The sequence below is a fragment of the Podarcis cretensis genome (assembly GCF_951804945.1).
Source record: "Podarcis cretensis genome assembly, chromosome: 3".
Lineage (NCBI taxonomy): Eukaryota > Metazoa > Chordata > Lepidosauria > Squamata > Lacertidae > Podarcis > Podarcis cretensis.
This window is the reverse complement of record NC_137172.1, coordinates 45083895-45098765: the sequence shown is the minus strand read 5'-3', so window position 1 is coordinate 45098765 and position 14871 is coordinate 45083895. Positions and strand designations below refer to the sequence as shown.

General features: G+C 40.9%; 1 protein-coding gene across 6 annotated transcripts in view; it reads right to left on the bottom strand.

Moving 5' to 3' along the window:
* AKT3 (AKT serine/threonine kinase 3) overlaps window positions 1-14871 on the bottom strand; it is a 119335-nt gene that overhangs the window by 10674 nt on the left and 93790 nt on the right. The window contains exons 11-14 of one of the 6 annotated variants that reach the window (XR_013836947.1): window positions 12397-12611; window positions 10953-11040; window positions 7166-7280; window positions 5864-5923 (exon numbers count right to left, since the gene is read on the bottom strand). Coding sequence is in view for 4 of the 6 variants with exons in the window: in XM_079969523.1 (XP_079825649.1) it covers window positions 5864-5923; window positions 10953-11040; window positions 12397-12611 (363 nt within the window). In the remaining 2 variants the exon portion in view is untranslated. Of the gene's footprint in view, window positions 1-5863; window positions 5924-6222; window positions 7281-10952; window positions 11041-12396; window positions 12612-14871 lie in introns of those variants that run through there. The other 5 variants (XR_013836948.1, XM_079969523.1, XM_079969525.1 and 2 more) reach the window with 5 other exon arrangements.

The window sequence follows — 14871 nt, the reverse complement described above, 5'->3', positions numbered from 1 at the left end:
CATTTACAAAAAAAAGTTTATTATTATCAGAATATAAAATTCCTAGTTACACCAGTGTGCACCACTGTATAACAACAACATTCAATGTGTTTCAATTAACTGGGTAAAATTGAAATATTTTAAACATTTTAGTGGCAAAGAAGCTGCTTTTGACTTTCACTGTGTTTTGGTATGAATTCAACACTTAGCAGTACCAGCATTTTATTATTTGTACCCCGCCCATGTGACTGGGATGCCCCGGCAACCCTGGGCGGCTTCCAGCATATACAATATAAAAAGAAAGGGTAGGTATATAGGGCAGTATTGGGAAGATCCCATAAAGATACAAAGTGCAGTGGAGGAGCCAGATGCTAATGAGGTTTCTACAAAGTAAAAGCCTGAGAGAAAGCTGTAAAAAATTTTGAGATATGGAGACATGATCCACCCCCTTCAAGCGCTGTTCTGTCCAACCCTTGGCGAAGGACGGAGGCCTTTAACTTCCTATACTCTAGGTACACTGCAACATGCTCAGCCATATTATATAATGGAAGGACCACACACATTTAAAAATGAGGATGCAGTGCCTCCACTGCTGACCAATATCACGTAAGTAACATGTGTGCAACACCCTGACTAATAGGAAGGAAGGATCATTCTACGAAAAGCTTTCACACAACCTTCCCATTTTACATAAACAGTGGCTAATCTTAATTATGATTTGTTGAAGCAAGCCAGCTTTACTTTAAAGTTGGCTTGCTTTAAACAGACTGCAGAAGCCATTCCAGAGCAGGAAAAAGGGAAGGTGGGACCTTGTGAACCTGGTAGAAGGCTACACTCATTCCTGTTCTAATAAACCATGGTTTACTGTGATGTCCAAGCACAGTGATGTACATTAAGATTCATTTCTCAACTGTGCATAGCAGCTTATAAATCCATCTGTTTCTATTAATTACATTTTTCTATACTACTCTTCTTCATGGAGCTCAGGGGAGATAGTGAGCCTCACAACTAAATGGGGGTTTGAACCTCAGTCTTCAAACAGAGAAAACACAGGAAGCTGCCTTATACTTAGACAACTGGATCATCTAGCTCAGCATTGGCTAGACTAAAATAAGTCAAATTTACATACTGATGATTAGACTGCACATTATATGCAATAGCCCTGATCCAACTATGCAAACACACAGCTGATGGGTTTATGCGTGTGTAAAGTAAAAAAGGTAAAGGACCCCTGGGCAGTTAAGTCCAGTCAAAAGTGACTATGGGGTATGGTGCTCATCTCACTTCGGGAAGAGGGAACTGGTGTTCATCCACATAGCTTTCCGGGTCATTTGGCCAGCATGACTAAAGTGCTTCTGGTGCAATGGAACACTGTGACAGAAGCCAGAATGCACGGAAACACCATTTACCTTCCTGTCACAGTAGTACCTATTTATCTACTTGCACTCGTGTGCTTTCAAAAGTGCTGGGTTGGCAGAAGCTGAGAAAGAGCCGTGGGAGCTCACTCTGTTGTGCGGATTCGAACTGCCAACCTTTCAATCAGCAAGCTCAAGAGGCTCAGTGGTTTAGACCACAGCGCCACCCACGTCCCACCTCTATGCACATGTAGTCCTCTTTAAAAAGCAGTTTAGCGGAGAGGAGGTTGACTAAATCTAACCCTTCAACTGCATCTCTTCCTTCTCATAAAACTGATAGCCACCATTACTCTTTTTAAAAATAGCTCAACCATGGTAGCTGGATCAGGGAGATGTGCAACAATCATTTGTGAATGTGGTTTCTCATCCAACTACTCTGGAGCAAATGCATTTTATGTTCTCAAAGTAGCAAATATAAGGTCAGAGCTGGTAAGTCAGTATTACATAACCTCACCCACATTTCCAGGATTAATTCCCGAAATAAAAAGCAACACCCTGCATTGCTTCAAAGTTTCTTAATACAGTCGTACCTTGGTTGTCAAACACCCTGGAACTCAGACATTTTGGCTCCCAAACGATCAAAACCCAGAAGTGACTGCTTCGAATGTTCTTTTGGAAGCCAAATGTCCAGCAGGGCTTCCTGCAGCCAATCAGAAGCTGCAATTTTGAAGTCGAACACTTTGGAAGTCGAATTTCCTCCTGGGCTGTGTTCAGAAAGTGGTGGTGGGGGATGAGGGTTCAGGCTCCTGGGCTCTCACTTGTGGGGTGCCTCAGGGTTCTGTCTTCTCCCCCATGCTTTTCAACATCTACATGCAGCTGCTGGGAGAGATCATCAGGGGGTTTGGGCTGGGTGTTCATCAATATGCGGATGATACCCAGCTCTACCTCTCTTTCAAATCAGAACCAGTAAAGGTGGTGAAGGTCCTGTGTGAGTGTCTAGAGGCGGTTGGAGGATGGATGGCAGCTAACAGTTTGAGGTTGAATCCTGACAAGACAGAAGTACTGTTCTTGGGGAACACGGGGGGGGGGGGGGAGGTGTGAAGGACTCCCTGGTCCTGAATGGGGTAACTGTGCCCCTGAAGGACCAGGTGCGCAGCCGAGACCATATAACACCGGTCCTGAAAGACCTACATTGGCTCCCAGTACGTTTCCAGGCACAGTTCAAAGTGTTGGTGCTGACCTTTAAAGCCTTAAACAGCCTTGGTCCAGTATACCTGAAGGAGCATCTCCACCCCCATCGTTCTGCCCAGACACTGAGGTCCAGCGCCGAGTGCCTTCTGGCAGTTGCCTCACTGTGAGAAGCCAAGTTACAGGGAACCAGGCAGAGGGCCTTCTTGGTAGTGGCACCTGCCCTGTGGAACACCCTCCCACCAGATGTCAAAGAGAACAACTACCACCAAACTTTTAGAAGACATCTGAAGGCAGCCCTGTTTAGGGAAGCTTTTAATGTTTGACAGATTACTGTATTTTAATGTTTTGTTGGAAGCTGCCCAGAGTGGATGGGGAAACCCAGCCAGATGGGCAGGGTATAAATATATTATTATTATTATTATTATTATTATTCCGTTCGACTTCCAAGGTATGAGTGTTGTTCACATTTCCAGGGTACATAGGTGAAAAATATAATGGAGCAACACTAGAAGTGTAAGAACATAAACATGAGTGCCACAATATGTCAGGCACACATCCACTGAGTCAAGCATAAACATTTCTATTCCAACACACCATTTCTGCTTTAACTGCTGTCCCACTTTCAGCAGACTTCTTGGTTTGGTAAACCAGATTTCCATGATGTCTACATAATTAAGCAGTCTCCATAAATTAGGTTTGTAAGCCAGGATTCTGTTCTTCAAACTTTGGTTTGTTAAGGATCACTTCAACCAGGAAAACCTTGCAAGGGAAAGAGAAGAGGGAGTGCTCCAGCCCACAATATACACTGGTTCATAAATGTTACAACGGAACTGATCCACTGTGTTGATTGCAAAGGGTACTCAGAACATGAAAAAATCCATCCAATATTTGACAGCAAGCCATGGCATATTAATCTTTGATCCAAGCCATAGTCCTACTAAATATGTTGCTACCATTGTTCACGTTTAACTCAAATCTTATTTGATTCAGACGCTCAGACGCTTGCCTAGGAGAGTTGTGCAGATCCAACTGTAGACTTCTAACATAGCAAGGATAGTGCGATGCTGATTGCGTCTGCACAAGGGCGCTACTCATGGAGTTGCCAACATGCCTGCCGCATCAGGACCACCAAGCAAATCCAGGCTACAGTCTCATCAAAGCCACTGTGGCTTGGTCACTTCCTTTCATTTGAACTTGGATTAAGTTCGCTTTCAAGCATACTTGGAGGAAAAGCAGTGCAAAAGCTCTCCCACTCTATTGCTGCAGTTATATGACAGTTCCCTTCTAATTCCTCTTGCATATTATGCACACTGAAATCTAGACCTTTAGTCAAGTTTAAGCCCTACTAGTCAACATAGTTCATTCCTAACATCCCATATGACACTGGAGGTGAAACAATCCACAGATATGGCCATTGTTGCCCTCCCTTCCTACCCAGTGAACTGACATGTTTTAGTTGAGACTTTACTATCTTCACTGCTTAACAAGTTGCACATTTGTGTGTCATGAAGAAAACAGCACAAAAGGCACAAGCAGATACCACAGAGCTTGAGTCAGGTCTCAGAGTTCTGTTTTTACTGAGCCCTCCATGCCATACCCCACACTGTTCTAGAAGGTTCCCCCAACCCTCAGAAGCAGTTTGGCAAGGGGCTACGGCAGGTAAGGGAGATCGGTAAAAATTGACAGCCCCACTTACACAAACAGAAGTGTTCTCTACCAGCATAAAGCAACCGTCAGACAAAAGTGTAAGCATGTTAACATTATCAGCAATATTCATTATTGAGAAGACTGCCTGTTCTGGACAGAGTTGCATTTCCCCTAAAGGAGAAAGTTTGTAGCTTGGGGCTGCTCTTATAGTCATCATTGTCTCCTTAGGCCAGGCGTCCCCAAACTCGGCCCTCCAGCTGTTTTGGGACGACAATTCCCATCATCCCTGACCACTGGTCCTGTTGTGGTGGGAGTTGTAGTCCCAAAACAGCTGGAGGGCCGAGTTTGGGGATGCCTGCCTTAGGCCCAGGCAGCTGATTTACCAGCTACAACTTCTGCTCCGCCAAGATACTACATGCTCTGGTAACCAATGCCCTCTACAGGGAACTGCCCTTGAAGATGATCTAGAAGTTGGATCTACCGCAGAATGTGGCAGCCAAGTTATTGACCAGTGCCATAAAGTGGATTCATGTAACAGGATTGGCACTTGCTGCCTGTTTGCTACAGGGCCAAATTTAAGATGCTTTGCCTCTAAAGCTCTATATGGCCTACGGCACAAGTATCAGAATGACTGCGTCCCTTCTTACCTGCCATCCCATTAAGATTTGTGGGAGAGGCCCTGCTCACAGTTCCATGAGCATCCATAACTCGTTATGTGACAATGTGGAACACAACCTTCTCAAACTCTATCTCCATCAAGATCGATCCCTACACGGTTGTGCATTAGATTAAGATGCATTTATTTCCCCAAGTTTATAAATATGGCTGATGTAAAGAATAGATTGCTGTGGGACTGTCTAAATTTCTGATTTCTTGATATGTTTTTTTCACTCCGAGACCTATTTTATACTGTGGGTTTTATTGTTCTTGTGTATTATTAATATATTGTTATGGGGGCTCTTGCGTTGAAAGGCCTAATACAAATTTAATAAATGAAAATGTAATCTCAGTGAAATATTCCTGAGAAAAAAGCAGCAAATACCAAAATTTAGAAAAAACCTATAGACTACTGTCAGATTCAAAACTAAGATATAAAAGCATTCCTTGCATAAATCTAAATGGTATTTTTGACCCTCAAAATATGCCATAGTAATTTACTAGCAGAAAATATAAAAACCCCAACTTAGTTTAATGCTGCAAAACCTATTAAAAATCATGTGAATGCAAGTCTCAAGAAACAAAATGAGACTTACTTCTGACTACATATGGGATTGAGCTCTTACATTAAGCACTTTTAAAATAATGTCTAAAGAGTGACCAAGACTGTACCTGTTCGTAGGTCACAAAATTTTACTTCCATTTCCACCATTCCAGCTATCACAATGTTTCTTTCTCCTTCCTCACAAACTCCTGGCATAACTTATTATCCACTGCCCCCCTCCTGAAGTACCTTGGTTGTCTGTGCTGCTGGTTCCATCTCATAGATCTTTTGCTCCCAGTGTACATAGGGTAAGGGAGCGACACAAGCACTTTCCAATTGCACTCTTGGGATATTAAGTCTAATGTTATTTATTGTTAAAAATAACTGTACACATTACATCCTACAAAATATTCCTTTGATAACAGAAGTTTATGGAAACTGTCAAAACAAATCACCCAATTTTAGAGGGAAACCCTCTAAAAAACATTACCAGCTTCTGAAGAACTCTTGTCAAGAAATGAGGAACCAGCACATGGAACTTCAACACCACCTCCAGAAGAAAATAAGAGAAATGCAGTAAGAAACCCCTTCCTAACAATATTCCTTCTATAGTGGCATCATGAAAAATATAATAAAAATATATGTTAAGGAAGTGATGAACATCTAGAGTTAGAGTTGGGTAAGGACACAATGCCTGATGTTTAACTTTTTTAAAAAAATGAATAAACAGATGTTCTTCCTTTGTTTCTAGATTCTCTAATGAGAACTGTAACAACTGCACCTTAAAAAAGGTTGCTAGAAAATCTAGGAAGTGCTCTAAAATTGTGCAAAAAATAAAAATAGTATATTTGATTGTATACCCACTATAGGTTATGTGTAGAGAACAATTTTACACAAATAGCACTGGAGATGACTTAGTTCCTACAGCAACAACTCACACTTGTCAGTGTCAATTTTTCATGTGGATGATGAAACATATAGACTGTAACAGTGCAAATCTTTCAGGATTTCAGGACTTTTGGAGTGCCATGTGGCAAACATAATCACAGCTAGGATCCAGAGAAGAGCAAGCTTGCACAATGGGACATTATTTCAAGTGCAGTGCGTTGTGCAAAGACCACTCCTAAGGCCAAAGGGACACTTCAGGGTGGTGTGGAATGTGGTATGGGGCTACAGGTAGAGGAGCTGTGAAAACAGGGGTTCCTTTGATCCAAGCTTACTATTTTACAGTAAATGAATTGGTTGAGAAACCTACCCTTGATCTAAAGCAACTGCTGTCTGCATCTACTGCACTATAAGGACACAACATTGTCTTAATAGCCCTTTTCTGGGCTTGATAGATTAAAACCTGAAACAGTAGTGGTCAGTGTGACAGGGCAGTGCTGGCCTTGTGGCAGTAGTGTCACTTACCAAGATGAGGTGGGATGGGAAAAGGTGGTAGCAAGACTGGGGTGGCACAGGTGCACAACGGAGCCAATCTGGTGCTTCCGTTGCCCTGGCCTTGCCATTATCTTGCCCCTGCACTAGGACAACAGCAGCGACACCACTAACAGGAAGCCACCTCCATGGCATTGCCATGCCAGCTGACCCTGCCCTAAAGTATACTGAATAGGAAGCTATGGTTGGCTCTTCAGCACTCTTGGTGACCCATCTGTTAAGCCATTAAGCTAGCATCTGCAACCAACCTAGCACCGCTTCAAGTTCCAAATTGCCTTCAGGAATAGAGTGTGCTGGAAAAGTATGAACAATGGTTGCCATGTCTAAGTATGGAAATGGTCATTAGCCTACTCACCAAATGTAGTTAAAGGAAAGCATTACTGGCCATGTCACAGCGATGGCCAGAAAATCTATGTGCAGCAACAGATTCAGAAGCATCACAAGACTGCAACCTAAGTGAGCAGAAGAAGCTGAAACACCATTAATTACTTGTGCCCTCAAGCCTCCTAGATCAAGCAGCTTTCTATCAATAATTATTTGGGTTGGGTCCTGTCCCCCCCCCCCATAGATACAGCTTCAGTTGGTTCATCTGCAACCACACCCCAATCACAGACAGACACTATGGAAGCATGGAAGCTTTGTGATAGACACACCATCCTGTCCTCTTTATCTATCAGTAAAGAGAACAAACATAGCTTTCTCTGTATTAACACATTGAGCAGGCGACACCCACTTTCATCCCAGATTCTGGTATAGGAATGAACTACATGGAATCAAAATGAGGGAACAACCAAAAGTAAAGAAAAAACAAAACAAACAAAAAACCCTATCAGTTTAAAATAGTTGTGCCCACAGCACCATTACTGAAACCACAGCAGGGGATGTACGCAATCCAGACTAATAATTTTTCTTAGCTTGAATGTGTTGCATACAGACTGGACTAATAATGCAATTACCACTAAAGCCTTTTGGATATAGTCGGCTGTAACTTAAATCTAAATATATCTTTATTATTTCAATCTGTGCTATATTTAATAATAAATACTAAAAGAATTATTTATATACCTGACCCCAAAATATGATGTACAGCGGTACCTCAGTTTAATAACAGTCCGGTTTAAGAACGATTCAGTTTACAAACTCCGCAAAACCAGAAATAGTGTCCCGGTTTGAGAACTTTATCTTGGTCTAAGAATGGAATCCTAATGGTGGAAGAGCACCGGTGGCGGGAGGCCTCATTAGGGAAAGTGTGCCTCAGTTTAAGAACAGTTTTGGTTTAAGAACAGACTTCCGGAATGGATTAAGTTCGTAAAACGAGGTACCACTGTACTTAGATCACAGAAAGGGAGACCATCAAGTTCAGTGTCATGCATACAGGCTGTATTCAACATTAGTTATATTCCAAGTAGACCCGCTGAAATTAAAAGGACATTAGGTCCATTAATTTCAGTAGATCTACTCTGAGTAGAATTTAGCTGAACACAACCTTGATAGTTTAAGGAGCTCAGATATCTCATGTGCAAGCACCTATGGTGGAAGAAACACCACTCTCACTTTTTAATTGAATGTGAACAGCTACAAAGTTCTAAAACTGGAATTAGAAACAAGGTTTATGAGCTGGGATGAGGATTATGGAAATTACAGACTGCCATCACCACCAACTTTTGACAATGCACCACCACCACACACACCACTGGCATGCACCCCCATAAGGCTGTCTCTGAGAGAATGTGACCCTTGGAATGAAAGCTTTCCCACCCCTAAATTAAATACATTTGCCATATCCCAGGAAAAGGCTAACATAATTTCAGCAAACGGTTTAACATCTATGATAATAATGTGTAAACCAAAACCAAACAACAAATAAAATGAATTTTCAAGAATTCATGATACCAAATCAAACATTTTATTATTTTAATGGAGATTACTAAGATTTCTTCACAACCTGTGTCAGTCCAGAATCAAAGGTTTGCCATGCTCTGGCCTCATTTGCACAAGCTGCCTCTGCCCAGTTTTAGCCCATCTTCTCTCCCCAAGCAGCACCGCTTGTTCTACCCCACACCATTCTGAAGAGTCCCTAAACCTTCATAAACAACCTTTCAGGGATGAAGGGAGCTGTGGTGCAAAATAAGTGGGGAAGTCCCCTTCCACTCATGGTTCTTGGGTTCCAACCCATTGAGGTTATCTGAATAATTCCTCACCTGCTGGCTCTTGCTACATGTTCCATGAGTCTCTTAGTGCAGATTGAGTTATTGTGCCAGAAATTTACACCAACGCACCGTACTATGTGGTTACATTCAATCAGGGTTGGGAAGCCTTTCCTGGCCAGTGGAGGACCAAATCTGACAAATAGGTGCTATCAGTGATGCTGAGCTAACCCCAACTGTCGGGGCTTCAAACTGCAGCATGGTGCTGTTTGAGAGACCTTTTGCAAAGAGCCCAGCAGTGAGGGCTCTTTGCAAAAGGGCTTTCAAACATCCACACACCTATTTTGGCTACGTGTGCGTTACTAGCAGAGCAACAGGCAAGCGCAGCCAAACTGAGCTAGAATGAACCCCTCACTCAATAATGGACAAGCGGAAGGTTCAATCCTGCTGGCAACAAGGGCCTACTTCACCAGGGCATTCCCTGGTCACAGGACTGACTTCCCAGCAGGACTGAACCTTCCACTACCTGCTGATGAGCAAAGGGTTCAAACTTGTCAGCTGCAGGAGTCTGCTTTGCCAGCACATTCCCTACCGCTAATGCACTGACTCCAGCAGGACTGAACCCTGTCCTCCTAACAACTTGATGGGCAGGGAAATGGTCTTGCAAGCCGACTTGGACCCCTGGTGGGCCAGGATCGACTTGGCCAGTGGTTCCCCTTGCTTGCATTAAATGATTTAAAAATAATAATAATTTTTTTTTAAGGAATCTACTAAACAAAGTACAAATTTGACTTACTTTATTATTCTTTCATTTGGGCCTCAGTCTAAACAGTATTTAGTATATGTTTAATTGCATTTATTTTTATAAACTTTACTACTTTAGTTTTTGGAAAAGTTCAGCACTTGTGGATGGGGAAAATGTTCCATGAACAAATCAGTCTGATACAAAGATTGACCTAAAACACAATTTTTCACCTTAGCAGCGGGGCTAGCCAAGGCAGAATAAGACAGGAAAAATTCCTCCAAGGCTCAAACATGAATTGAAGGTTCTAGAGAAGGGATGTTTGCCTGAGAGGCTCAAGAATATTTAAAACCCTTTAAGAAACTAGAATCAATTTCATAGAAATACATTTTTGAAATAAAAAAAATTTGTCAAGTCATAATGAATTACACTAGCATGCCCTTCAAAGGTAATGAGACAAGATGCAGCACAACAGCATAAAAAGTATATTTCTGTAATACAAATATCCTAGCCAGATTTCCTTTTTGACTGTCACACATATATTTAAAACATACCACAGTTATCATTTGCAAAAGAGAATCAAGTAAAAATGTATTACATTTGTACAAAGAGATGCTGCCTAATAGTTCTCTTGCGATGATTTAAACAGAAAGCAAGCAAAAAGAATTGTTACATTCAAAAATATATTTTTATGAAAGAACAAAGTTTTTTTGGGATGGAGTAATTTATATTTAGCAAGAATGATCTCAACCTAATTGGGGTGGGGAGAAAGACACTGACATTTCATAATTAGGAATGGATTAATAGCCATACAATTTCTGACTGAGAATACCCAACCCAAATTAATGCAGATGTGTAGCTCCTCTTAGATATTCCCAATTTTTAGCTTCGTAGAAAAAACTAAATTCACCCCCTGGTCCCTATCCTGGATGGCTAGTAGTTTGGGCTGTAGATTGGCACACACAGAAGTGACTTGCAAACAGAATTCCATATCCACTTCTAGCTGTCATAGGGTGCTTCTAGGTTTCTGATATTTCCAAGTCATATTCAGTTCAGTAGTAGAGAAATGCACATACTTAAAGATCCCACTGAAACCAAAGGGACTTAAAAGCACTGAATTTTGGTCTATGGTTTCACTAGGTTATGGAACTATAAAAATTGCTGTTTTCCAGATGTTTACCTTTTAAAAAAATATAACTGAAATCTAGATGTGCAATATCTTAAGCATTCAGTGCCATCCTATACAAACCTACCTTTTTATCATATACATCTTGCCAGTTCACTCCAGCAAAGAAACTGTGTCGCATAATTTCTTTAGCATCATCTGGTCCTCCACCAAGACTATTTGGGAAAGCATAAATTACATAAGTCTTATTAGCAAAAAACAAAGAAGCAGGATGCTCTTTTTACCTATGAAGTTTAGTTTCACCAAAAATTAAAACCATTCTATGAACAGCACAACATTTGGTGAATATGTTACTTACCTGTTTGATGTGTATTTATGTTGGAGGTTAATGGATTCATTTTTTCAAAATTAAGAATGCACACATCTAGTATTAATACCCTCAAGAGCAAAGCTTGGAGTTCATGTATTCCCATCCACACTAGCTACAACCTGCAATTCAGTTGAGCAGGTCTGGGAATGCAGGGAGTGCTCATGTGGAGAGATTTTTTTAAAAAATCATTTCTATTGCAAATATGTATTTCACACAAGACAAGTGATACACAAGATGCATGAAGTACTTGCATTTCCTGTTCTGTTTTGAGTCATCACATCACCTAAGTTGTTCTAAAATTAAAAAGCAGTTTTGCATATGGGGTGTACTATAAATAGGCCTCAAGACGCTCGAACTACAAAGACTTCTAGTAACCTGAGCACAGATTTTGAAACACAGCAGATCAGGATCTTTCCAATCCCCTACAGTAAATCTACATCTGATGTACATTTCTATTTTATTTTATTGCCTGCCATGCCTTGGAATTCATCCCAAATGTGACACTTCCATGTTGAATTTCAATGCCTGCTTTCACCTCTCAAAATAATTTTGCTTCTATTACTGTTTAGGTTCTCATCTCCCTGCTTGCTTTAAAAGATAACGTTGCCATTAATCAACATCTTTTTCACGCTCCTTCCACCTTCTCTCCTTTAGTATAATTAGGCTATCTTACATTACCACTGTAAACATTAGGCCATGGGTAGGGGATTATCTTATAAACAAACTAAACAAGTCCACCTTTGGCTTGATTTTGAATTGGTGGTAGAGGGCAACTAGCTTGTTCATCACACCACTCAAGAGGAGGAAGACACTGCCTAGGGCCAATGCCTATCTCCTGAGGGTGTCTGGAGCCAGGCCTTGGTCTTGGTCTGCCTTAAGAAAATCAAGGATGACTCCAGTGCCTGAAGAATGAACAAAATGCACAAAAATCTCTAGAAGGGCCTGCTGCTCTCGGGGCAATATTTGACCTGAAAACATTCAACCCTCCCCTCAATCAATCTTTATTGTGGTCAAAGACCAGGCAGCAACATTCAACCCTTTAAGCAACATATACAGAATGCTGTGCAGAAAAGAATTTGCACAAGGATTCTGGCAGACCCCAGAACTAGTCATCTATGTGTGCTATGTGTGCTACAAACCTTTTGTGTATTTTAGGATGAAAATGCCTACTTGTGCATAATTGGCATTCTGTCAGACTTACCGTTTATTTGGATCTTTTATCAGGAGACCTGAAAGTAGTGATTTTGCATCGGATGACAATGTTCGGGGAAATTTTATATCCTCCATTAGTATTAGTTCAAAAAGTTTTTCATGATCTTGGTTGTAGAATGGCAACCTGCCACACATCATTTCATACATAACAACTCCAAGGCCCCACCAATCCACTGCACGGCCATAGTCATTGTCTTCCAAAACCTAAAACAGAAACAGGAAGGTACTGAAATTTACACTAGTCATTACATTAAAGGGTGTGTGTCCATTTTATAGTGTAGGTAGCCTGACCACTATTAAATTTCCCCCCCCCCCATGTCGTATTTCATGACTCCGTCCTTTTCAAACCGGGTGTAGTACTTGTAAAGAAAGGGAGTCTCCCTCACTTTCATCACCCTCTGCTTCCACTATGAGAAGACAGGTGTGGCTGCCACCAGGTCAAGGGGGCTCCCCTCACATCCTCTTCCAGATGTCTGTCTTTGAACAATGCAAACTAATCATGCTATAGGGCATGAATAATTTGCATCATGCAGAGTTGGAAGGCTGGGTGGGGAAGTGGGAAGAACTTAATACTTCCCTTGTAATAAACATGCACCAGTAAAAATAAACTTTGGAAGCAAGGAGCACTGGAATTGATCCATATGCAAGGGCTGAAGCTACACTAGACCCAGTCAAGCCCCCCAACTGCTAAGTAGATGAGGTAATGTGAAAATTCAGTAGAAGCATGTGTGGAGAGCCAGCGCTAGCCTCCTGGGAGAGCCAGTGTGGTGTAGTGGTTAAGAGCGGTAGTCTCGTAATCTGGGGAACCGGGTTCGCGTCTCCGCTCCTCCACATGCAGCTGCTGGGTGACCGTGGGCCAGTCACACTTCTTTGAAGTCTCTCAGCCCCACTCACCTCACAGAGTGTTTGTTGTGGGGGAGGAAGGGAAAGGAAAATGTTAGCTGCTTTGAGACTCCTGAAGGGGAGTGAAAGGCGGGATATCAAATCCAAATCCAAATCCAAACTCCTGACACTGGTGTTGCTATAGCTTACCTGGATAGTGCCGGGAAAGGGCAAAACATAGGTAAGTGGTTTGCATATGTGCCAGCACTTTCCAGTTAAGCTGTAGAAATGCCAGTGTCAGAAGGGTGGCTCTGTCCCACCCACCAGCTGCTACAATGCAAATATCTTAAGCTTAGGTGTATGTCAAGTATTTACAAAAATGTTTTACTTAAATTAAAATAAAATAAAATATTAGGGCTTTTAACCATAATAATGTTTTAGTAAGTTACTGATTCTTCGGGCTAGGTGCCTTTCATTGCAGTGCTGCTTGTGTGGTAAAATATTTCATTTTTCAATATTGTATTAGGAAAATATGATACTTGCTTGTTACTGAAGAATGGAACAAGTTATCTTGACTGTTAAGCACAGTAAAAAGCAATACAACTACCCCCCTTTTGTTCTGCAACTAAATTTTATTACTCTAATGTTCTCATTCCACAGATGTTTATTCTAGTAAGTTTTACAGTACTGACTTCAATGGGACTAACTTCCAAGAACATGTGCGTCTTTTTTTTTATTCATTATAAAATATACAAAAATACGCTACGATATAATCATCACAATAAGACATTTTATAAGGATTATTGTAAAATAATTTTGTCATATACGATCAAGGTTTCATCCCGAGTTCTTGTTTTGTTATCTGTAACTTGGCAATCAAATAAATTTTTATTTTTACACTATTACAGAAGTGCATTTTTCTAGGTTTCCAAAGCCACCTTATTCAACCTTCCCCATCTGTCACCATCTGCTTCTTTTTAGCATGCACTTTTTGTGTGATCACATAAGCATGTGAAAAATAAGTAACATTCAGATGATTATCCACTCGTACATTTGAGGACTGGGCATAATAAAAGTCAACTGCCAAAAATGTACTTAGCACTTAATTTTGTTGGGTCTTGCATGTGAGCTACATTGGATTTTTTAAACTGTTTTACAATTGGAGGATTGAACAGGTATTGCTAACTCAACAGAAAAGCTGGAAGCTCAAATAATTAGTTTAACTTCTGATTGTGTTGCCTTTTACAGATGGATTTTCATAATGTATTTGCAATTTTTTTTTTTAATTTTGTTGGTAAGGTCTTCTGATAGATGTAAACTGTTTAAGAGATTTTTTTCTAAAATTAAATAAGTAAATGAACAGAATAATAGTTTCCTATTTTTCTCAAAGAACATAAGCATTGAAACATTTCTCCAATTAAACAGGAAAGTTAAAATATACTGTATTCTGAACCATTCTTTGAAGGATGGGTGTTAAAGAACTGTAAAGAACTGAACAACTAAATTGGCAGGTTTAACTGGATTCTAATACTGACAACTGTGCAAGAACTCTTGTTTGCTACCCACCTAGTACTTTTTCTGTTTTTATGAGGCTTCCAGTGGTCTGTCATCTGAGGGACTTACAAATTCTACACCTGTTTAG